At 36.8% G+C, this 25623-nt stretch overlaps 1 protein-coding gene across 1 annotated transcript; it reads right to left on the reverse strand.

The window, feature by feature from the left end:
* Nucleotides 1-1143: 1143 nt before the first annotated feature.
* LOC114461173 (hexokinase-1-like) lies at nucleotides 1144-23120 on the reverse strand. Its single transcript, XM_028443055.1, has 21 exons — nucleotides 23058-23120; nucleotides 15373-15535; nucleotides 10646-10794; nucleotides 10452-10571; nucleotides 10204-10299; nucleotides 9985-10084; nucleotides 9669-9852; nucleotides 9370-9525; nucleotides 9180-9267; nucleotides 8097-8242; nucleotides 7798-7990; nucleotides 7609-7720; nucleotides 7293-7441; nucleotides 5927-6046; nucleotides 5642-5737; nucleotides 5457-5556; nucleotides 5190-5373; nucleotides 4881-5036; nucleotides 3020-3107; nucleotides 2749-2894; nucleotides 1144-1291 (listed from the first exon to the last, which is right to left on the reverse strand). Exons 1-21 carry the CDS (start codon nucleotides 23118-23120, stop codon nucleotides 1144-1146), a joined length of 2757 nt encoding a protein of 918 aa, XP_028298856.1.
* Between the last annotated feature and the right edge of the window lie 2503 nt (nucleotides 23121-25623).

Below are 25623 nucleotides of genomic sequence, written 5' to 3' on the forward strand. Positions count from 1 at the left end.
AATGATTCATAAAAGTCCCCGTGGACCAATTCCCCATGAGAAATATTAATAACTATTATCAAAGCCTGTTTTTCTTTATTACTAAAAAGAAAATAAATACATGTCTATGTCTATGTTAGTTATGCAACACAGATTCTTACAGTAGTGGAACAAACTCTTCAAACTTTGTGATTGATCGTAAGTAGTGAGTGTAGAAATACACTCATAGTTGAGTTTCAGTTACAATCATAGACCTGAACACTTTGGTCAATATTCCCTTTTGCTCAGAAACAGACAAGCGGCACAATGATGATATCAGCCTCAGCGAAAGTCCTTAACATATAAACTAATCAGAAACTATGCAGACATGTTTCAACAGAGATAGTTTTTTGGGGATATGCACATTCAACAGCACCTGTTTGTTCCTGCTATAGTTTCTATGAGTGAAGTTCCCCTACCACCCCCCACTGCACTCTGTGTGCAGCATGTATATACCTCTCCCAGTACAAAAATAAAATAAATAGCATCAATGCATTTCTATTATGTTATATACCTTAAACATCTTGAAGCAAAAATATTCCCTTTTCTCCCATCATACATTTCATTTTTAGGTGACCCTGTACCGACAGGAAGTCTAGCACAGCAGACAGACTTTGGTAAAATTAGTCCAAAAGCAGTGTTTCTATGTTTCTGCTCCATTTAAACATGTTGCAGATGTTCATTATATTCACACAGTCAAATCCTGGGATACAGTGACAGGCTGCAGTACCAGAGAAGTCCATTAGGTGGAGACAGACGCTGTACAGGATTGTGTTAAGGCTCCATTCACTATCTTTTCAACACGAGTCATACAGACGTGTTGTATCACTAAAATAATCTCCTCCTCTGGTAATAGAAAACTGCATTCTATGAGGAAACAGGTTCCATAATGTACTTTATCACTACAAACACGCCACCTATTAGCACATGAAGATAACCACGTCTCCTGTTTGTGTCACGTACGACGGGGCTGAAGCAACTGCTGGGGCGTGATGTTGTGACTGGGCACTTCAACGGGGCAAAAAGGGAATAAAGATTGACAAAAAAATAAATACAAATAAAAAATAAAACTGGAGATTGACTGCCAGCACATGAAAAAGATAAGAATGAGACACATGATCTTGACTATTTATCATTTAACTCCTGCCGCAACCGGCAACCCACAGCTGTGATGAGAGCAGCTCCCTTTCCGCTCCCGTCCTCCGACAGCAGGAAGTTGACGTTACACTGAGGAGCCAGTTCCTTCACCGTCTGGTGCATGATCGGGGAGAAGCTACATGGAGACAACAGTGAGATGTTAGACCATCATTTAAAACACTGAGTAGGTCAGAAATGAGAAAAACAGCATTGTTGGAAACACTCAGCTGTAACGTTTTTCAGTTACAATTACGTTTTCAATTACCCTTGTTCAATACAATTACAGTGATCAGCATTTTTTCCAATTATAATTAAATTGCAATATGTTTTTATCCTCAGATCCCCAATTACAATTACGTTCTCAATTACTGAAGTTCAGTTACAATTAATCACAGTTACTGAGCCTGAAATACAGTAAATAACCTAAAAGTTAACCTTCCTCTTGTGTTAGCTTTCTGTTAGCATCTCTTATGATAACGGGTCCTAAATCAGCTAATTTCTTTCCCATCTATTGTTTACCTTGTTAGGCTTCCTAATCAATGAAAATATAGGTTTTAATATTTTTGGTGTGGGAGAGTATGAACCTTTTTTACATCAGTATACCCCTAAATCTACATTTTTTTTAAAACAGTAAAATGTTGGAAAGCTTGATATGAAATATATTTTAACAATTGTTAAATACATGTGTAGAACTGTACATAGAACTGTAACAGGGTTCCCCAGTTTTGCGTTAAATTATAATTGACAATTTTTATAGAATTTTTATGGCAATTACAATTACAAAGTAAATTATCTAAACTCAACTACAATTTAACTACAATTACAAGAACAACAGACTTTTAAAACTACAATTACAATTATAAGTACACCATAATTGTGATAATTTATCAATTACGCGATTACAATTATAATTGACCCCAACCCTGATTCGGGCACAACTACAATTGTAATTTGAAAACGTGCATTCCAAACATTTAATCCAGTGGTTTCCAACCTTTGTTGGATCGTGACCCTATTTTAAAATTACACATTTCTGCCGACGCCAACGCCTTTTTTTTCTATTGCTACTTTTTGATCATCTTTGTAACACTTAGTAAAACAAATACATAGTAGCCAGGATTAGTGCACAAAGTGACCAGATGCACCAGCTAAGATCATTTTTTATACTATATTTTATTTATTCCTTCATTTTTCCCTTTCTTTTCTTTAAACTGCATTTAATTTGAACTAGTTATATATTTGAGGAAGTGAAAGTACAGAATACAGTAGTTTAAGATTGTGTTGCATTTTAATTTGAAAAAGAATAATAATTTAAGATTTTAAAACGTATTTTTAATCTGTAATGTTTTTTTTAAATTAATGACTAGACATGTAAGGCGACTTAATTTAAATATCATGCAACTGCAAGGTTGCAAACCACTGATTTAATCAGCGTGGACTTAAATAAGAGTGCTACACCAATCAAAAAGACTCCTCCTTTAAACATGCAACAACATCAGAGAGATCATTAGCTCACATTATAAGATCCATCTAATCATAATATAATCCAGTAATAAACACTTATAACAAAAATATGTGAAGAATCCAACTCACTGTGGATGCAACTTATAGAGCGTCCCGTCCACCCCTACAGTGATGTTCATATGTTCCAGTCCTCTGTTCTCTCTAATCTTATCCACCACAGCAGCCATTCCTGCTCCACAGAGCTGAGCTGCTCGACGTGCCACGACTCCACAAACCTACGGACATCAGAGATTATCATTAGGACGGCTGTGGACACACAAACTCTTAGAATAAAACCTAACAAACATCTTCAGTAGCTATCTTTAAGAGAGATTGCAGTTATTAATGTACAGTGACAGACCTCTTTGACGATGATACTGTCATCACAGGTGCTGTCCAAGCCCAAGTGTTGCAGGATGGATCTCACCTGGAGCAAAGCCAGCCGATCACTGCAAAAACAGCAACAAACGCTCAATAAACCTCAGAAAATAAAATCACACATAAAAAGGTGAGACATTATAAAGAGCATTTGTAGAATTCTCATCGTTATTAGGAGCTCAATGTGTGGTTAATGTGAGGTGAGTGGGAGTATGGAGGTGTGGGACATACAGTAATACTGAGCCCAATAAAAGTAATCACTAACTTTAGACATATCAATAATATGAGAATAATTCCTTTTACTCAACTACATCCTAAACAAACTGAGTTGACAGAACACATTTGATCTTGTCAACTAAAAGTCAAATGTTATCAGATGGAAAAACAACACTTCTTAACACAATAAAAGCAAATCAACACTAAATGTCACATTTTGCATCCATTATGTTTCCAGTATTTGTCTTATTAAAGGAACTGTTATTATTGGATTTAAAGAGATCTGCATCCAGCAGCAGTCAGAGCAAAAACAGGAGATGCACATGTGCAGGAAAAAAATACTTTTTTCTTAATTACATCTTGTTTATATCATTTTTTATTAACTGAAAAATGTGTGTATGGCAATGGTAAGGGCTGGAGGTCGGCCAACACATCAGGCCGATATATGGACTTTTTTCAAGATCGGCCCACGGCCGATTTTTTATTTTTTTACATTTATTTAGCACTTTAGAGTGGCCATGAAAAGAAAAAATAACATAAAAAACATCCATATGGATGTATGAATATACAACAAAAAAAAACGTGCATGGGAGAGGTAGAAGCCAATAGGCTTACAAATAAAAAGCCAATATAATAGGATAAGGATATAATATAATAGGATATTGAGAATTTGATTTTAATTATTTACTACCATGATGTCGTGTGCTTTATTCTGTGGTGATCTGTTTGTCTTTGATACTTTAAGTCAAGATGCTTGAACCAACAATTTGCATTGAAACCACTTTTCAGGTTTGACTGTATATTTTAAATATTTTGTGAACTTAAGTTTAGAAAGAAGTTAAGTTTTTTTTTAAGTTAAGAAAGAAGCTTGAAATAGTTTAAACCAACTACTTTCACATTGTATATCGTTGTCGTGTTTTACTGCTACTTACCCGTCCTGTACTTTTTGTTTTACTTAGTTGTGTAAGGGTATATTTAACGTTCAACAAATCTTAAGAGTTCTATTGGTATATTTCTATTTCATTTCTAATATATACATTTGTATTATATGAGTGTTTCAATTGTCTTTCATAATCAATGTGTTTTAAAAAAAAAGTTTCAGATATCGGCCATTGGCTGAATTAAAAAAATAAAAATCGGTATATGCATCGGCCTTTGAAAATCCTATATCGGTCGACCTCTAGTAAGGGCTAATCTTTAAACATTAATTCAGTGGTTCCCAACCTTTTTTTAGATCGTGATCCCATTTTGGTATCAATAATTTCAGGTATCCCGAAATACATTTTTTTCTAGAATCTAAATTTTTTTTATAATGTTTGTTATACTGGATTACAAATACAAAGTAGCCAGGATTAGTAACAAGTTGTGCCAGCTCAAATTGTTTTTTTTTTTTTGTTTTTTTTACTGAATTTTATTTGAACTAGAGTCATGTATATTTGGCAAAGTGAAGGTATAAAATACAGTTGTTTAAGATTGTGTGTTTTAATTGGAAAAAATCTGTAATTTTATTAAATCAAATACTAGACATTTCAGGTGACCCCACATGGGGTCCCGACCCCAAGGTTGAAAAAAAAAAAACTGGGTTCATTGATGCAAGATAGATATGTTTAGACATAGGTGGGAGTTACCTCTCTATCTGTGAGAGGAATTTAGTTTCAAATATTCCTCTGGTCTTCAGGGTTTCAGAAATCTGTCCTCTGAACAGGAATCCTTTCTTGGTCATGTCGATGAGGATGTTCCGCACTATTTCACCGAGGTACATGCCGCTGCACATTTTCTCATATCTGAAATATGAAGCACAAAGAAACCACAAGAGTATATTTGAATAGGAATAACAGGATGTTGAATCTGGGATATAAAGGCTTTGTGTTTTCAGAGGTGTGTGTGTGATGTGCAGAGCAGAAACATGATGTCATTATGTTGGTGTGTAGCGGCACCTCTGCTGGCCAGGGTTGAGTGAAAAGTCGTCCACAGCTCTGTCGTAGTCCGTCCGAATGTCATCAAGGCATCCGTTGTCTCCAAAAGCTCCCCACTCCATGTTGACACACATACGTCCCTCATCACCTTCCACCATCTCAATGTTCCTCATCTCCTCCATGTAGCATGCGTTGCTGCCCGTACCTATCAACAAACTGTCAAATTAGACCCAAAGAGCTAAGAAAGAACAACAATTATTTTTAAGGTGTTTTATGTCGTGAGCGAACCTGCAATGAGTCCGACCTCACAGGTTGGCTCCTCATAAGCACATGTCATCATGGTCCCAACAGTATCGTTGACGACGGCAACCACGTCCAAGTCGAACTCCTTCATTTTTAGCACATAATAACGATCAGAGTCACATTTGAAATGTGTCATGTCTACCTGGAGGAGGCCTCTTCAACAATCTCACCTCTCTTCTCTTTATGGCATCCTTCAACAGTTCCACCACATTTTCTCCTTCACAGTCTGTCGCCTTGAAGCCCTTCGTCCATGTCAGCAAGATGCCCTGAAGACGCACATGCACACACACACGTACGTCAATAACTTCAGACTTTTGCTGCATCACTGTCAAAAAAAAAGAATGTGAACAAGCTACAACTAAAGAACACAGTGCTGTTTATCTTCCAGACTCTGTGAAATGTTAGAGACACATTGGTGTTGACTGTATGGATAAATTAACCAGAGGCCTACTCACAGCATCCAGGCTGGTTTGTCTGCAGGGGAATGAGAATGTGAAACCAAGAGGAAGACGAGTGTTCTTCATCCCCATGTAGTCCAAAAAGTCACTGATACAGTGCACAATGTGATCAAACAGCTAGAAAACAAACACATCTGTAGTGAAAATCACACATTTTGTACCACATTTCTCCACATGTTTAACCACTATATTTTAAAGGTGTAAGAAAAAAAAAATCGATTAAGCGATTTATCGCAAAATTTCACCGCGCGATTATTGTATTGATCGAAAAAATGTCTAAATCCATTTTTTTTAATCATGTTTTGAAACAAAATAATAATTAATTGTGCTAACATATATAGCAGCACGTAAACGCCCAGTCACTAGATGTCAGTGAACCACATCAGACCTTGTTAAACTACCTCACTTCTCAATATTTTTTAAGCTTAGAAGTTGATTGCACTTTATTTTCATAAAACATACTGGGCACCTTAATAGATGTAAGTAGTTACTTTCAGAATCTGTTAACGCAGCAAAAGTTAAACTTTTTTGAAAAACATAATTTGACAGTTTGATAAACATACCACTTGTTTTTTATATTTGTACTTGAATTACAGTTAGTTACCATTTACTTGTTCTTGCAAGTTTAAAAAAAAAAAACTGCATTTCATACCATTTTGAAATCGTAAAGGTGAAATTTGTCATTATTGATATCGCAATATATTGCAACGTATAACGTATCATATTGGGATATATCATTGTGACACGCAAATCATGAATCGTATCGTCAGATTCATGGCAATGCACACCCTTACTATCTTTACATTTGTGTGCTGTTCAAATAAAAAGTAAAAAAAAAGAATCCTTCAACATTGTTGCTTTCATTACAGCTTGGACATTACTGATGTACATTGGACAACTAATGGATCTCAGCTTTGGCTTTTTAAATAGTTGTAAATGTTGAGGGGGATGATATTTGTTCAAAGTAAAGTGTCATGAAGAAGGTAGTGAAAGAGGAAGTTGTTTGACTGATGGCTTAAAGGTGAGATTGACTTTGGCCCTGGTTTACCCAGGACTGAGGCTGAAATGGTCAACGTTACAGACTGGATTAGCTGCTCACAGGAAATCAGCTTAATTAGCATTTGGATTCTCATTCCAAATACTTATGTCAACTAATGTATCTCTATATCTGCTGAACCTATTGACCTTCTTTCCAACTTTTATCCAATTATTCACTTCTAGACAGTGAGCTCCAGTCAAACCACAACAAACCTTCCACTAAAAAGTAGATACGCTAACAGCCTTTTGCTCATCCAAGCATTCCCTTCAGTTAAATGTGAGTTATTTGCTCACATGAATGAATTGAAATGATGATTTGCCTCACCTCCTCTCCTGTGCCTTGCATCACTTCAAGAGGAATGGCATAGATTTTGTTGTGCATTTCCACCGTTCTCCTTTTTCCTGAACGAATCTTGACCAGCAGAACTCTGAAGTTGGTTCCTCCTAAATCCAAAGCCAGGAAATCCCCATGCTCTGCACAAACAGATCCACAGAACAACAGTTTAAATAAACAGGCTCTAGGAAGGACACTTCAGAATATGCAGTAAAATCTGAACTGGATTCAGTGGTTCCTATTCACATTATTTTTTTATTTTTGCTTTCACAATGTGTATGGATGAGCATTTATAGTAATATGTCACCTGAGCCATCTGGTGTGGATCGCACAAAGGTCGGCAGCATTTTAACAGTAGCAGAGTCCTGAGTGCTCTTGGAAAGGCCGGTTAGGATCTCTGTCCTCATCCGTGCTTTCACCTGAAGTTATTTAAAACGCTTTTATGAATATCATATTCATCCAAACACTGTTAGTAAACTCTACTGGCTTTCCTCACTTCTAGCAGCTGTTCTTTTGTCAGACAGAACTCAGAAAGCATTTCGGCGATTTGTCGCGACTGTTCGGCGAGTCTATACGCCACAGCCGTCACCATGGCAGCACCCTTTCCACTGCCGCTCTCCGACAGAAGGAAGCGGACATCAGAGTCGGGGACCAAACGCCGGACAGTCTTATGAAGCCGACGAGCGTACCTGAAAGAGAAAGGACAGGGTCTGTGCGTCTGTGCAGGACAAAGGCTATTTGTGAAGTTTGGAAGGTTGCATTACTTCAGATCTCAATATCCAAGCCGACACTTACTGTGGGTGCATTTTGTAGAGAGAGCCATCGATGCCCACTGTGGTTCTGAGACGTGTTACTCCTTTGTTCTCCTTTAGCCTTTTCAGGATACCAGCCAGTGCGGCCGCTATCAGGTTAGCCGAACGGAAAGACACAACGGCACAAACCTAAAAAAAAGGACAAAGAGCTTTAGGAATACTTCCCAAATAATATTATGAACATTTCTTCATGATGAGTTTACATTTGTCCTTTAAAAAACATTTAAAATACAATGTATTTTGTAATCTCTTTAGAATCCAATGTCCTTTTTTTTTATCCACTTGAAAAATCACATGTAAACAGGGGTGGACCGGGCATCGTCCCAGTGGGCCGGTCCGCTACATTTTTTTTTTTTTTTTTGAAGAACGAGTGGAGGCAGACCTGGTATCAGATGGCCAAAAATGGTCCAAAATTGGCAAAAACTTGGCAAGAAAAGAGTGTAAAGTGAATAGAATGAGCCAAAAGATAAAATATGGGCAAATAAAGAAGAACCAGGTGGTATTTAATGGCAAAGGGTAGCTTTAATGAGTAAAATGTGGAAAACAATAGTGAAAATGAGAAAAATGTAGAACAAAAACAGGCTAAATGTACGGAAAACGGAAACAAGTGGTTTTTGTTGGGCTAAAGGTAACTTATTTGGATGAAAAGTGGTAAAAAAAAATTCAAGAAAATTGGAAACTTGGGGGAAAAAAAAGGTATTTATTGGCAAAAGGTAGCTAAAATCTGAAAAAAGTATCAGAACTTTTTGAAGAGAAGCTAAAATGGGAAAAAGGAAGTTGCCAAATGGCCAAAAAAAATAGGTAAAAAGGGGTTAAAAGTTCCCCTCTTTTATAATAATTAAAATTAGGACATAAAGAGCCACATGTTGAGCATCACTGACTTAATAATAGCTTCTACATGGTGTCGCTGATAATGTAGTAGGCTGGCCTGGATAGAAAATGCCAGGGCTGGATTTTGGTCCCAGTCCACCCCTGCGTGTAAATAATATTTTCCTATTGAACGTGTATGTAGTTTAAGACTGACCAGTGAAATATCCATGTATATAAGTCATAAGTGAATACACACATGCTGTACACCGATGCAGTCTTCAGTGGAAGGCTCAAGGCCCAGATTGGTTAAAATCTCTTTAGCTTTGGTCAAGCCTTCCTTACTCCTAAACACGAGGGAAGCACAAAGAAAGAGACACAAGGCATTCTGTAAACCATGCACCAGGTCAGGAAGGATTTAGCAGATTTAACAGGTGGATCTAACTTACTTCTCTATGGCTGAGATGTGCTTGGTTTGAAATGTTTCTTTAGTGAGCAGCTCGGGCGTAATCCTTCCCTCAAACAGCATCCCTTCTCTGGCCATCTTGACGAGGATTAGACGTACCAGTTCTCCCAAGTACATCCCACTGACCATCTTCTCAAATCTACAGAAAAGAAAAAATGTATGCAAGAAATTAAAATACACACATCACGAAACAGATTATATATATTTATAATATTTGCTTTATATCTAAGGAGTACATTTAATCTCAGGTCTAAACCAGGCTGTGACCTCAGCTAAACCTACAGCTGTTTCCCCGGGTTCAGAGATCCTCGGTCTATCTCTCTGTCAAACTCCGTCCTGATGTCTTCCAACCTGCCATCATCCCCAAAGGCTCCCCACTCAGTGTTCACACACATGCGGCCCTCGTCTCCCTCCACCAGGTCAATGTGGCGCAGCTCTTCCATGTAGCACGCGTTGGTACCCGTACCTAAAAAGACAGAAACACATGTTTACCGTCTCAACCTGGGGCATGCAGAGCCTCAAGCTCTCAACCATGAAAAAATAAAAATACTGATAAAAAATGAATGAACTGTAACATTTAGTCCACTGATCTATGTACCAATAATGATGCCAACTTCACAGCGCTGGTCATCAAAGCCACAGGTCATCATTGTTCCCACAGTGTCATTTACCACTGCCATGATGTCAGCACTGAAGTCCTGAATCAAAGGAGAGAAACTGGTTTGATTTGCATTGTTCTGTACAATCCTTTGCTTCAAATTAAAAAGCATGACCCTTTTTTTAGGAACTGAAGCACTTAGGAACATTTGAGACTTACTCCTCGTTTTTCAATTGCTTTGTTGAGCAGCTGTACAACATCCATACCCTCCACTCCGGTGGTTTTAAAACGTTTTGTCCACGTTATTAAAATACCCTGATATCAAACATGGAGGTAAGAGGCAATAAACAATACAAATTTGACATTAGTTAGAACTGTGAGCTTGTTATTCTTAAATAAAATGGCAGTACAGATATTTAAAGGGAAAAAAATCCATGAGCAAAAGCATGTTCACATGCAGCTTATACCTCATCCAGTTTGGTCTGGTTGCAGGGGAAGGAGAAGGTAAACCCAACTGGGAGCTTCTTGTCTTTGAGTTTGTGTTTTTCCATGAAGTCGCAGAGACAATCTGCCACATGATCAAACAGCTGGAACAGATGTGGAGAGCACAGTGTCAGCAGAGACTGGGAGTGCATGAGTCTACCTTTCAATGCCACCTTACTTTTGTTCCAGAGCCATGAATGATGTCCTCTGGTGTGTCGTAGATTTCACTCTCCATCTGAACCGTCTGCTTCTTCTCATGGCTCACTTTGACATGGAGGATGCGGAAGTTACTGCCTCCTAAATCTAACGCGATGAAATCTCCTTTTTCTGTGGGAAAGAGGAGGAGGAGCCAAGAAAGAAAGACATTTTACTTAGTTGAACGATTACAAAACCTTTGCACATTTGTAGGAGATTTCTTTTCTCTGGAAGAATTTGCTTCTTCTGGAATGATAGCATTGAGAGTGGACTGGGTCACACAGCAAACATCTGCTCAGATCTCACGGTTGGTTATTCATAGACAAATGCAGAGATAAATCACACTCATCAGTTCCACTGTCTTTGAGCCAAAGCTCTAACTCAAGGATAATTAGACACACCGGGCAATCAGTCTCACAAAGTCCTCTAGATCAGCAGTTCTCAACTGGTCTCACACTGGGACCCACATTTTGCCATGGTTGTTAAATCGCGACCGACTTTTTTTTTTCAGAATTCAACCAACCAAATTTAGTTTTTCAAAAATATCTGTTAAAAACATATATACTCTTTTTTTTTTTTTTTTTTTTTAAACATAAATCAATATATTTCTTTATATTTATATATTATTTTTTATATTACCAGATGCATTTCACAGCATGCCTGTCAAAAGAAAAGTTTCTTTCAAAATAAAAGACAAGTCCAACATAAGCAGTGACGTGCCGTCAGGGTAGGCAAAGTAGGCAGTGCCTACCCAAGGGTGAATTGATATTTTGATTATTTGTTTTAATTATAATGTAATTAGAAGTTAATTATTTTTCCATTTCCAATAGCCTAGAGTACCTACAAGTTTGAAAGTGTCCATATTTTGTGTTTCATAGCCCAAATGACTAAACAGCACTATTTCCTGGAACAGCTGCACAGTCTCACTCCGCTGTAAGGCAGAGGGAGGCCACGCCCCCTCCCAAAGGCACGTTGTTGCTCTGCCTCCGTTACCAGAGCTTCAGCAAAGGTAAAGTCAGAACCTGTTTCATACTTTTCACAGTGAATGGAACAAAAGGAAGGATTGATTTTGTGGATGCTCCTCACTGAGTTATTGTTGTCATTTTCTCCATGTTTCTGTGTTTCCAACACAAACAATGGATGTCCTGTTGTGTCATGAGATATATCTTGTTGGGAGAGTATGGAGGCTATATTAATTAATTGTCTGTTTCTTTAATGGTGTTTATGATGTTGATTTTGTTAGATGGCTAAATACTTGTTCATGTGGATCTTGTTGGGTTTTTTCTTTCTTATTATGGATTTTATATTTTGATAAGCGCATTGAGATGACTTTGTTGTAAATTGCTTTATACAAATAAAATTGATTTGAATTGAATTAACACTTGCCAGCAGAAACATATGAAATTGTCATTGGTGGTTTGCAACATGCCTACCCAACCCTAGTGGCCACGGCACGTCACTGAACATAAGAGACATTAAGTATTTATTTTTGACCAGCCCACCGTGATCCACCAGTTAAGAATCGCTGCTGTAGATCAGAGCTCAGAAAAGATGAGCATCAGTCATCCATTAAGGTGATGGTTGTAACTTTTAAATGAGTGATAAGATAAACATTAATTATTGACATTTCTCTCCTGTATAAAAATATTGTCTAAAAAAGGCATTTCAAAGGTTTGGCTAATTCAGAAAGAAATGAATGACACCTTGTTTGGAGAGCGCTGAGCATGTCATGAAGCATTACCATGAATTAATTTAATCTAAAAAAAATAAAAACAAAACTTTTTCGTCTCAACCGTCAATCCTCAAATCAGCACCGGTAATTGGTTTGGATTAGAACCATTTTTGAAATTCTGCAAAGTAGAACAAAAGCCCACACAACAAGTGCTGAATGGACTCCATGAGTAATCAATAATTGAGTGGTCACATTTACACTCAGGGTGTTGGAAAAAAAAAAAATGACAATTGATTAATCCCAATTTTGTTATGAATAATCAATTCTTTAAATTTATTTGTTAAAAAAACTAGATGGTTCCTGCTGATTTGGATATTTCAACAACACTATTCAATATTAAAGGTGCTCTGAGGTGTTACTATAAGAGTAGTCAAATAATTCAGCAGCTGACTGATAATCAATGATCAACAATAATCAAAAATAAAATTGATAATTGTTAATAAACAAAAATGGGTTTGTAATCGAATCGAGACTTCAATAGTGGGAATCTAATTTACTTACACCATGGCTCTCTTCACTGGAATCAAACCAGGATTACATCTCTTAACAACATTAATGGAAAGGAGTAACTGGAAATCCAACATTTTATGTCTGTGATCCACTAGGAAGCAAGAAGACCCTTTGTTCAGAAAGTTTTCTCAGAACAGTTTACTTTTCTTTTTTTTTGGCCTCTCATCAACAAAACTAGTCTCTTTCCTAAATCTTCAGATCATGATGAGGCAGTCTAAATGTTCTGTTTGCAATGGACGAATTGAGAGCTTTCGTCCATTGAGAGCTTTGAGAAACAGTATCTAGTACTCCCACTTAAAAAGATGAGCGATGCCTGTAATTTTCATCATAGGTATATACCTCAACTATCAAAGAGAAAATGAGAAAACACACTTTGAAGGATTTTTAATGAATTATTTGGTAAATCCCTCAGTAAAATGAGTATTTGGTCACCTACAAACAAGCAAGATTTCTGGTTCTCACAGACCTGTAACTTCTTCCTTAAGAGGCTCCTCTGTCCTCTACTCGTTACCTGCATTAACTCATTCAGTGCCAGGCCAGCCATTCTCAGATTTTCTACCCCCCTCAGTGCCAGCCGTTTTTGAGCACTTTGATTTTAAAGACCCACAGAATATTTTCTACTATGACTATCTGAAATCTGACACCAGATTCTGAAAGATTGAAGCCTCTACTTTCATAGAGGCTTCAATTTCTGGCTCGTTTCGTTTTTTTGTAATCAGCCGTTGAATAGAGCACGTTTTACACAAATCTTCAGTTTCAGAGCAAAAAGCTGAGAAAAAAGCCTTTTTGTAAAAAAAAAAAAAAAAAAACCCTGTCAGCAACTTTAAAGCTATTTTTTGCTTTAGTGACAACTCTAACATCTGAACATTGTTTCCTTATCCTAAAAAAAAAGAAAAGAAAAAAAACAAAATTTTCTGGATTTGTTTTTTCTCATTAGTTGAGGTATACCTATGATGAAAATTACAGTACTTGCACAATTGGTGGCTGACTAAATATTTTTTTGCCCCACTGTATTCCAATTACGACCACAGATTTCACATGAAATCTGAAGTAAAGGTCAGCAGACATAGATCTGATTGTGGCCAAATATTGGCGCCTGTTGTCCTGAGATGATCTGGAATATTTTGTCAAATTTAGAAAGGGTGGTAGGGATGATGAAATCCACCATCGCATTTAAAATAATTTAACTTTAGCTGCAGCTGACTTACCACAAAGAAACAAATCACATTAAATTCCATTTCCTGACTTCATGCATTTAAATCAGCAGGTGAAAAGTCACCTGCAGCAGTTTAAAGAGTGACACTATCAAAAGTTATAAATTAAACATGACTCTAAACTGTTTTATAATCCACACAAGAAATGTAATGATTATCAAGCTAGGAATTAATTATTTGTTAAAGAAGTGCTTTAAAGCAAAGTATTACAGATGTAGGAGTTAAATGTATGGTGTCTTAGTGTTCTATTTGCTGTAGGTCGTGTAAAGTGGAAAAAAACAAAAGAAAAACGTATTTTATTCCCTCTGCTATTGAGCTTACTTGGGTAATAAAGTTTGTTCCTCACTTTAAGTGGACAGGTGCTCTGCTCTTAAAGTACTACATGTACAGTTGAATGAAAGGAGCTTCTGAGTCACATTCAGAGCACAGCAGCTGCAGTAAAGCATGGTGGGACAGTGTGGGGCAGACAAAGCAGTGGCACAATGACGCACAACATTGATCACAAAGCAATTTAAAAATCCATAATGTCTGTCTGTGGATGACCTGAAAGGACCGTGTATATCATACGACAAGAGACCAGGAAGGACCAAGGACTTTGTTGCTTTGTGTCAGAATAGGACAGGAGGAAAGAATTAGCTTTACAATTTAGTTCTTTGGCTTATTTTTGTGTTTGTTTTAATCTTCTCCAAGTATTTATTTATTTATTTTGTTTATTTGACAGGGATCTATAAACATTACAGTAAATGTACCAGAGTTAGCCTAATGGCTATTTTTCTTCTGCTGTCCCTGGACAGATGTTAAAAGTCACCCTAAAACTAAATCTATCCACATTAGTACAATAAAAATTGTCATGTTCTAAAACTTTATAATTCACCTTACTAAAAATGTATAATTCAGTTTCAATAAATAGTTCAATACATATTTTAAATATAAAATAAAATGCAAGATAACTCATGCTGATGATTACAGTTTTGATTACTCAAAAACCATTTTCTTAGCTGGGTTTCAAATTAAATATATGTTGGAGTGTCCCTAATATTTACAGGTAATACATTCCAGAAATGGGCAGCTTGAAATGCAAATGACGACTGGCCTGTTGTGCGATGTAGACGTTTTAACCTTGACTATGACATGTGATTTAATTATGGTTAAAGAACAATTACAAGAAAAGCACCTTTTGTATCAGTTGGATTTCCATTATTAAGACTATCCACATTTTATAATACAGTAAAATCCAGCATTATGTTTACTAACCTGACCCATCGGGGATGGAATGCACAAACGTAGGCAGCATCTTTAGGGATGCGGTGGGACTAGTGTCTCTTCCCAGTCCTTGTACCAGCTCTATTTGAAATCTATGCGTGATATCCAGTAACGTCTCATCGGAGAAGCGCATTGAGTACAGGTACTTGTCGATCTGAAAGCAAAAAACAGAAATATTATTTGTAATAATAGGATTATTTGTAGCAACTAAAAAGAAACACTTTTGGTTCCATAACTTTAATTTGGGATGGTTACAGTTACCTTTTCCCTGCTTCAAAATGCTTTGGTACATTTACTTTCACATAAACAAGGTGAGTAAGTACGCAACCAAATTACACAATCATTCTCTCAAAAAACGGGTCTGTGTGTTTATGCCTTCCTATCTGTTGTTCCTGTAAAACTGACGTAGGACATTGTGTTGTACTTACATGTTGAAAACCATGCTTTTGTTGTTTTGACTGATTTGAATACACAACATTATTTCAATCAAACGGAAATCTGATAATATATTTGTAGATAAATAAACTTTTTGTTGTTGCAGATCTGCAATACAATACAAAACTAACATTGTAAGACACTATCTAATCACAAACATGCATACAGTGTAGGACACAGTCTCATTTTTGGGGTGTAATCTGTCTTTGGATTTGACCTCAATTAAGATTATTTACTTTACTAATATGATCTCCATCAAGTTTAGCAAAGAAGTGATTGTTTATATTTATAGCTCTGTCAATGCAATAGAAGTCATATTGGATGTGTGCTTAATAAACGCTGCATTATCTTCTGATCATTTGATGAGTACATGTGCTTTCCAGTCACAGCTGACTCAACCCACCTGTGTTCTAAAATGTTGTCAAATGAGGAAGAGAATGTTAAACAACCCCCGGTGAAGCAATGTATTGCATCACACTGTACGACTCACACACACGTCTATAGTACTTTCTTATTTCACATTCAATGGTACAAACCAGTTTTTCGACACTCCGCTACTGGCAGGGTCACATGATGAAATATTCACACCCAAACAATGACGTCCATGTGATAACTCAAGGATTGGAATGTGGACAGTTTCCCATTTAAGGAGTCACACATTAAAAGTTTCCTTTCCTTTACATCTACTGGTCAGGAAAATTGAATTTATAGGACAAATCAAATAGCCATAAAGTCAGCAGACCTTCTCTTTTATGTACTGTGTAATATATGTGTAGTGTGCACCCTGTTTTTGTTTGTCCCAAATGGGCAATTCAAATCTCTGCATTTGACCCATCCCTGAGGATGCCTCAGCCACAGTGTAGCGCCCAGGGCGCAGTTAGGGTTAGGAACTTGCTCAACATCCCACAGTAATGGCCCAGGTGAGATTCAAACCAGTAACCCTCCGATTACACTCCGATTAACCACTAGGCCACCACTGCCCTAACTCTGTATATAGATAATAACATTACAATACACTAGTTTCCTGTCCATAGTGCACTCTACCTTTTGTGCAATGAACCCATGCTGCTCCTTCACCCACTTTAAAATAAAGTACATATAAAAGATGAATGGTTGATTGCATGTACAATGATTAAACTCAAGTTGGGCAACTGTGAACAAAATGAGGGCCACAAAAATTCCACTGACACCACCAGGGTAAATAATTTAAAAGATTGTCATTACCGGTAAGTAGGAATGTAATGATTCACTCAACTCCCAATACGATTCGATTCACGATACTGGGTTCACGATACGATTCTCTCACGATTTATTTTACAAAATGGGACTGTAGACAAATGATGACTGAAAAATATTCCTTTAATTTTTTTGGGAAAAAAAATTAGAAAATACTTTACTATTTTCCTTTTATTTTTCATTGTCAAAATAATCCTTTGATAAACTATTCAAAACAATGCAATTTCACCAAAAATAAATCTTGAATTAAATAAATAAAGGAATAATACAAATGAAGAAGCCTATTAATTTAAATTCTGGTTCTATAATAAACAATGCAAAACTGCATAATAGTTCTTTTTCTTTTTAAAAGTGCAACTGAAAATGTATTTTGTGCCTTAACAATTGGACTTTAAAAACCCAGTGGTCGGTTGGCATGCAGATATCTTGCAGTGAAGAAGAGAAGCTATGCTAGCAGACGGAGTTAATAGAAAAACGTGACTTTTTCAGATATTCAAGTGATAATACAGATATTCTTTCAGTGCTAAAGGGGTAATGAATCATTTATTAACATATTTAAGAGTAGAAGGCGGCCAGAAAGAAAGTATTAGCAGACTCCGCCCGCCGCCTACACTTGTGGATTGTGGTTAAAAAAAGTACTGCGATTCAATTTTCAGAAAATCGATATCAACCGTGATACCTATGAATCGATTTTTAACTACCTTACGATTAATCGTTACATCCCTACCGGTAAGTATAGAGCTGTACGGTAAAGATATTAGCTCCAAACACTAAATAAGTAATGCTCCCGTTGAATGCAGCAGTTTATTATGTGGCATCAGTACATTTATGTTTGAAAAAATTGGTTGAATAAAATATGGTAAACAAATGGTATAATTAAAAAAATTCATTTCAGCTTTTTGATAATAAATGACCACTAATATAAGGCCTAGTAGAGACGGCAATTATTTCAGGATTTTCTAATGATCCAATAACATGGTATTAACAATTATGTCATTATGGCATCGTGATTACCACCAGTACCACAATTCCTGAGCTGAAATTTTTACAACAGAACAAAATCTGAGAATTCTGAGAAAAAGTGTAAGTACACCCAAAAACACCTTGTTTCTGTTGAATACATATATGTGTAGGTATGAAGTAAAATATTTTATTGATTTTAGTCACACTCTACACATTTTAGTCCAAGTAAATCTATCTATAAAGCAAGGAATCACTGTCTGTCTGTCTGTCTGTCTGTCTGTCTGTCTCACAAATATCTCTGCAAATCAGGCTCAGATTGACCTGAGACTTTCAACATGGCTGCTGCTTGGTTCAGGGGTTTGCACTGTCGGATTTGTTTGCACTGCAATGATGCCGTTCATAAATTATTTCATAGAATTGTCTTAAATGCAGCTTTGCAGAACAGCTCAATGTTGACAGGTAGTCATGGTGACAGACAGGTAGTCATGGTAACTTAAAATAAGTTGAAAGCTGCGTAAAATCTACAGGTGTGACTGCACAAAGGGCTTTTAAAAACAACTAAAGTGGGTCTAATATCCTAAAAAAACACCCTGTAAATATTAACCAGCAGGTGTTTTTAGTGAGCAACGTTCGCAAAATAAAAAACACACAAATATACCTCACTCTCTCAGCAAGCTGCAGATGTATGCTAGCCTATATTACAGTGCTAATATTATACCTCCCACGTTTCTATAGCAATACATACTTCCTACAGGCACTGCACTAGTTTTATTTTATTGTTCATCAGAAGGGTAAAACAGCCCTTTCAGACATTCCTGTGCCTAGAGAAAATCCCTTTGATTTGATTTTCTCATTTGTTTTAATAAATTATTTACAATATTTTTTATTTTATTTTATTGCTGAGCAAATGATTAAAAAAACATGTTGATACTATGTACACAGTGACTTTTCAAAAGATGCATTTCATGAGGATTGGACTGCAATGTAAAATAGAGCAGCAGTGACACTGTAGTTTGGAGGTGTTACATGTCCTATACTGGCTCTGAGTGTGGACTCCCCACTGGGAGGAAGGCTAGTTGGCACGTCATGTTTTCATAATGGAGAACATGTAAGCTCTCGCTGCTCTCATGCCAGTACGACGGTGCTTCCAACTAACTACGGTGTTTTTTTCCTGTAATCTGTGCTTTGAGAAACATTTCTGACATGTCTATGCTTGACAATGCTCTGTAGTACGTAACACACTGTCCCTTTCAGCAAATCCATACACAGCAAAAACACTAACCTGCTTAATGATATGCAGACACTAGGATATACGGTCAGATGTATTTAGAATATATATTTTAAAAAAAATGTTTGCTTCCCATCTTGTTGGCGCAGGTCACAGTACACATGCATGCATTTCTAATTTAGAGAGGTGCTTATTCATGCTTTCATTATGAAAACATACTTTATTGCATTCATTATAAGGTAAAATTCTAAATTTTAAAATTACCATGTTGTATTTTACCAAGAAAGGCTTGAGACACATGAACTGGTAACAAAAACTAAGGAGTAACTCTGATATGACAAAAAAATAAGGTTTGAAGCCACTGCGCTAAGGACTGAGGTCAAACCTTATCAATTACAGTATAGCAGGTTTATTATAGGTATTTGTATTTCTTTGTTTGATGCTGAATGTTTGATGCTCGTCTGCTACTCATACCAGAGTAAAGCAGAAAGAATGGGACGTTCCACCTGCCAATGGTTGCGGTTGTTGTCAGTTGGTTGGTTGTTGGTTTGTTTGTTCCTACTGTAAGTTGTTGTGACAACATTTTAGTTCAATCACTTTTAAAACAATTTAACAATATATATATACTGAGATAAATGATATATTGCTACTATATGTAAATGCAGTTTTGTGAATGAACAAAATAAGCTGCAATTAATTTAGTGCAGGTCATGACACAGTCTGGCAGTCAGATGATGTAAACAGATCTGCACAAATCCAATGCCCTGAAGCTGCCAACTCTGTGTTTAAACCAACTGCTGCAGTTAAACGCTGCTGGCGCTCCTGATTTACATCTCCCTAATGCTTAATAGGACTGTATCACACTGTTATGGTTCCTGATTATGATTGAAGGTCAAAACAAAAGAAGACTGCATATCCATATATTTCATACATCATTATAACAGATGAAATGTTTTAACTTTTCATCCCAATCATTAACCATGCAGTCCAATACTACTATCACGCTTGTATAGACAGCAGCTATAGTTACATGGTCCTTTTCAAATAACAATAACTTCCTGATTGGATAAGTATTAATTAACTAAGAGAGCTTCCTTTGCATGGCTGACATAACAAAATACTCCAAGTGTCCTCTCAGGGCTGGAGGATTACAAGTAGTAGCTGTACAGTGCACACATTCAACAAAGAACTACAGCATATCCAAAGTGCCACAGGGTAAAGTCATCCTGCAGAGGACAAGTCTGCATCCCTGAGTCATCAAACCATGACTAAACACTTTACTGGAAGCGCAGTATCATATGATTTTTTGTACTTCTCTCGTTTAATGAAAGAGGCATACTGGACACTTGCTAAAAAAAGTCTTCATTCTACATATAAATGTAACTACCTTAATAAAGATGCATGTGTTGAGTAACACCTGCCTTTTAAGGGCCACGTTTACACCCCAACACACCTCTGACTCATGTTTCTCCAGCCTTCTCTGACCTAGAGCTGACCGTAGAATTCTTTATCTTTCATTGTTCTTTCTGTTTGCATTCCATTACTGTCAGCAAATACATCCTCTTCCTCATCCTCCTCCCTCTAGTTAACACGTGATTGCTACGACAACCACTGAAACCCGACTCCCCTCTGTATGGAGATGTGAACCATGCTGCGCACACACACACATAGACTTGCCTGCCAGGTGGAAAACTACTGCCCTCAACCACCTAACACATAATCAAAACACTACTCTAGATGCACACTATCATATTAAGGCGTATACTGATATATAGTCAAGGACACTGCAGTGGATGAGAGATGATTTAGATAACTATATCTCTCAAGAGTGACACATCAGTTATTGATCGCTTGATTATCAGATACTTAAAATAGCTCTGATTTTGCCTCTCACACTCAGAACATTGGTAGTTATGTGCCTACTAGTAGCCACACACTTGCTTCCGTGTGTGTGTGCATTGTGCACGAGTAAGCTTTCTCCTCCCTGTCACCTGTGATCACATGGTTCAAAGCTGGCCTATTTTAGGTAGGAAGAGAGGGAGGAGAAGACGAGAGAGGGAGGAAGTGTGTGTTACATTACATCGGATACTTTGGCTGGTAAACAGCTTTAAAATCTACAGATAGTGACTAGGATGTGGAGCAGGACACCTGCCATAGACAGCTCTGAGTGAATAACAATATAAGCAAGCTTAGAGAGCAACAAAAAGACAGCAGACTGAAAGACATGGAAGGAAGAAACGGCACAAAAACACAAAAGTTCACAGCGTGTGATGACAGATATCAGCATCAGCAAAAAAAAAGGTATAGGACTATATTGTCCTGCGATACGCAATTCTTTTAATTTGGATTTATTCAGGTTAATTTCCAAGGTCTTCTGATTCATTTTTTATTCATGAAAGTGTCTAGAGACACGTTAAATAAGCGTAATGTGCCTGTAATTTCACCGTGTCAGGATGGCCGAGTGGTCCAAGGCACCGCACTCAAGGATTCTTTGAATCCCACTTTTGACATAGTTTTTTTTTTTTTTTTCATTTTAACATATATAACACGGCAAATTCCACCTTGAAAAATACATATCTGACAAAAATAAACATTTTAGGGTATTTTTTGGGTTAGTGTTAAAATAAAAGGGTAGCTAAAAATAAATATGAGCTAAACTACAACTGAAGGAACTTTAAGTCATGAAGTGCACCTTTCACCTAAGCTGACCAATGAGGTGCGCTGCATATGCATAGACTTGAACGTATCCATAGCCATGGCCTTTATTATTGTATTCAATTGTACAACATGCTTCAGTTTAAAAAGTAGTATGTAACCCATTGGTTAATAAGAAATGGGTCAGTTTTTCTCTGCTTGAGTGATACCAGTTGTTTAAGCTTTTTCTAACGTTCCACACTTCAAAATAAGTAATGAAAGTATGTACAGTCTGTGCTGATACTAGATCGGCCAATTCTCAAGGCTGAAATGTTGGTTTTGTATCAGAAGTGAAAAAGTTGCATTGGGACGTCCACTGTTCACTCACACATTTTCACAAACAAGTATATCCACGAAACACTACGAGAAGCACCAAAACTGGTCTGGTGGGTCACCTCTGTGTGTGTGTGTGTGTGTGTGTGTGTGTGTGTGTGTGTGTGTGTGTGTGTGTGTGTGTGTGTGTGTGTGTGTGTGTGTCCACTGCTCATGTGAATCCTATGAAAGAAGCTCTTTCATGATGTGGTAATGATGTGTAGGTTTTCCCTAAACCTTAAAAGTCACTCTTTTAAAAACTCACATTAATGCATGAGTCACATACGTACATTGTTGTATATGTTTTAACTGAAGGACAATGTATCACTGAAACTTTTAAGTTGAAGTAAACTAGTCGTACTAGTCAGACTAACTCAACAGGATGAGTTAGTCCATTCTCTTCCTGCTCTGTGGATTACTGAACAAAATAAAAGTGTAAGTTTTAATTGGCCAAGCCAGATGAAGTAAAGCAATTGTTAAACTTATGTCTATGACGTCATCTTTAAGCCACACCTCTGAAAGTTTGCATCACAGCAAGAAGGGGAAAAACTAAAAGTGAGATGATGTGAGTTCTCGCACGTCCTACACACACACACACACACACACACACACACACACACAATAAATTGAATATGCCCAAGTGTTTTCAGAACATGTTCCGTATAATGATGATTTTAAATTAATATGGTAAAAAGTAGAGACTGTAAACATCCACTCAAAGATGTCAAATGATGTAGACCAAAAACTCAAAGACCTCTAATCCTCCGCTCTGTCTGTGTGTGTGTGTGTGTGTGTGTGTGTGTCTCACCTTTTTAACCTGGTCATCCTTTAGCTCAGTAAAGTAGTATGCTAGGAGCTGGGCTGCAATCATTTTTTTTTTGGTTCTTCCTCTTCCTCACACACACACTCACTCAAACACAGTGAGTTTAAACAAAACTCACAGGAAAAAAGTTAACGGTGCTCTGATAATTAAAAAAAAATTCAACAAAAACTAACTATAAGTATATCCAGCGTGGTTTAAAGCAAGCAGAGCTGTTTTCGCGTGGAGCTTCAAATCTTTAGCTGTGTTCTATTCCTTCCAAGTCAGGAAGCATGTGAGACAGCAAGTTCGGCTGCAGGAGACATATAGAAGTGGGCGGGCCGAGCTACTATGTCTTACAGCTGATTGGTCAAACTCCACCAACGTCACGGCTTCTCTGCTGCTATTGGCTGCTCCGCCTCTCTCTCCTTGGAGGCAAACGCCGTGAGGAAAGATGAGAAGGAGGGGGAGGGGGAGGGGGGTGTCCAAATGGAGGATGGAGGTACAGTAAAGTTAAAGATGCACATAAGAACGGTAAAAGTAAAAGAGGGAAAGTGTCCCAGACAAAAAATAACAATGGCTGTTTTAAAAGAGTAACAGACAATGTTTTCTCCATAGGCGTCACTGATTGCCTTTCATTTCATTTTATTAAGATCCCCATTAACATCTGAAATCTCAGTCACTAAACTTTCTGGGGTCTCATCAACCACATTACATGCATTTTATACATTTTTATTTTACACACACACACTGTAACTGAGCTATATTAAACCCTAGTACACCAAAACTAATATATAATGCCATCATTTGTTGTATTTGTAATATAAAATGTGACTCTCAACTATCTTTTCTCTCACAGTCGTATTATTTTATGGGTTTGCTATTATTTTTCTGAATATATCATGGCTTTGTCGTTTCCTAAAATTCTACCTACGCTACGGCAACAGTCTCTGGTTTGTTTTATTATTATTAAGATATAATAATAATAATAATAATAATTATTATTATTATTATTATTATTATTATTATTATTATTATTATTATTATTATTATTATTAACGTCAATGCAGTGTTTTAGTACATTTTCATCCAGCTCTCTTTGTTCTCTCTTTGTGGGTTCCCCCTTGCCATCTCGCAATGTTTTTCAATCTTTGGGTTGTGACCCCATGTGGGGTTGCCAGCAATTCAATCGAGGCCGCCTGAAAAGTCTAATCATTGATAGAAAAAAATGATTAAAGACTTTAATTATCATTATTTTTATCCTTATTCCTTTTCAAATTAACACCGCACACAATCTTAAACAACTGAATTTTATATAACAAAAAAATTTTGTCCAAATAAAATTATGTATAAAAATATCTGAGCTCGTGCATCTCGTCACTTTGTGCACTAATCCTGTCCACTAATCTGCATATGTAATGCAGTATAACAAACATGATCAAAAACCAATTTTAGAAATGGGGTCACGACTCAAAGAAGGTTGGAAACCTATGGGTTATGGATTCTCTAAATTGATCAGAGGAGTGAATGCGATTGCTTTTCCTTGTGTAAAAACAACCCTATGAAGGAGTAGTGACACATACAGGCTGTGTCCACCTTATTCCTAGGGCTGCTACTTCCTGATAATGTGTGCATTTTGTAATGTGAAAAAGCGTTTATAAGAGTCTAAGCAATAGTTGTGGCGGATTTTAAAATTTATTTATCTTTTTACCTTTTATGTTTGTTTTATCCTCCAATTATTCTGTTTTTTTGTGAAATGTTTCAGATGAAGTAGTACGACACTCTTTTTCTTTCCTCAAGCAGTGTTTGCATTTTGCCTCGAAGATGGACATTTTAACGTAATAATGGTTATGTTTTTTTGTTTTTTTTTGTGTGTGTGTTTTTTTTAATGGCTTGGTTTTATTAACCACAATTCACACGGTGTCCCACTCTTTCTGTCCTTGTGAGGACATCGAGGGTTCATTGATTCCATAAGAGCAGTTTGTCTGTTGTAATGAAAAAAGTAGTCTGATTATTACAGGAGGCTGCCTGTCTTTCTTTCAATGCTCCATTGACCTCTCAAAGACATGATCTCAGCAGAACAACAACTGCTGTCTGCTAGGAACTGTAACCCCTCATATATCTATAAAACGCTTAGTCATGTCATTTCTCCTTCCTGATTTTCCCCTAAAATCTGTAATATAATAGCCATTTTTTTTTAAAACAGGTGTGGTTAAAACCCAGAACCCTGGGATCATTAAAAAGGATGAGTAAACAGTATATTGTTAATTATTACACAATACAGCCTGAACCTGTCTATGTCATGCTTTGGTTTGATCAGAAGAGTGATTTAAGAGAAACCACGAGGTTGTTGTGTCCAGGCCCATCTTTTTCTTTCACCCACTGAACATTTGGACACAGTCAGCCAATAGCTGTTATGAGATACACACCCCAAGAGAGATGTGAGATTAATAAAAGTTAACATAGATATTAGACAAATGACGACATCAACTATACTTAAAAAGTGTTTTTGACCTAAAATCCCAGTTTCATACTTAATATATTTGATTTTATTATCATAAAGAAAAGGTATCAA

Source organism: Gouania willdenowi, chromosome 3 (assembly GCF_900634775.1).
Source record: "Gouania willdenowi chromosome 3, fGouWil2.1, whole genome shotgun sequence".
Classification (NCBI taxonomy): Eukaryota; Metazoa; Chordata; class Actinopteri; order Blenniiformes; family Gobiesocidae; genus Gouania; species Gouania willdenowi.

What these genes read in the sequence shown, in the direction of transcription:
- LOC114461173 (XM_028443055.1), bottom strand. Translation starts at nt 23,120, where the DNA reads ATGATTGCAGCCCAGCTCCTAGCATACTACTTTACTGAGCTAAAGGAT. An exon ending in TGAAGTTGGCATCATTATTG is followed by an intron (nt 9,853 to 9,984) that starts GTACATAGATCA and finishes CTGTCTTTTTAG; the next exon opens with GTACGGGTACCAACGCGTGC. An exon ending in TGCAAGGCACAGGAGAGGAG is followed by an intron (nt 6,047 to 7,292) that starts GTGAGGCAAATC and finishes TTTGTTTTCTAG; the next exon opens with CTGTTTGATCACATTGTGCA.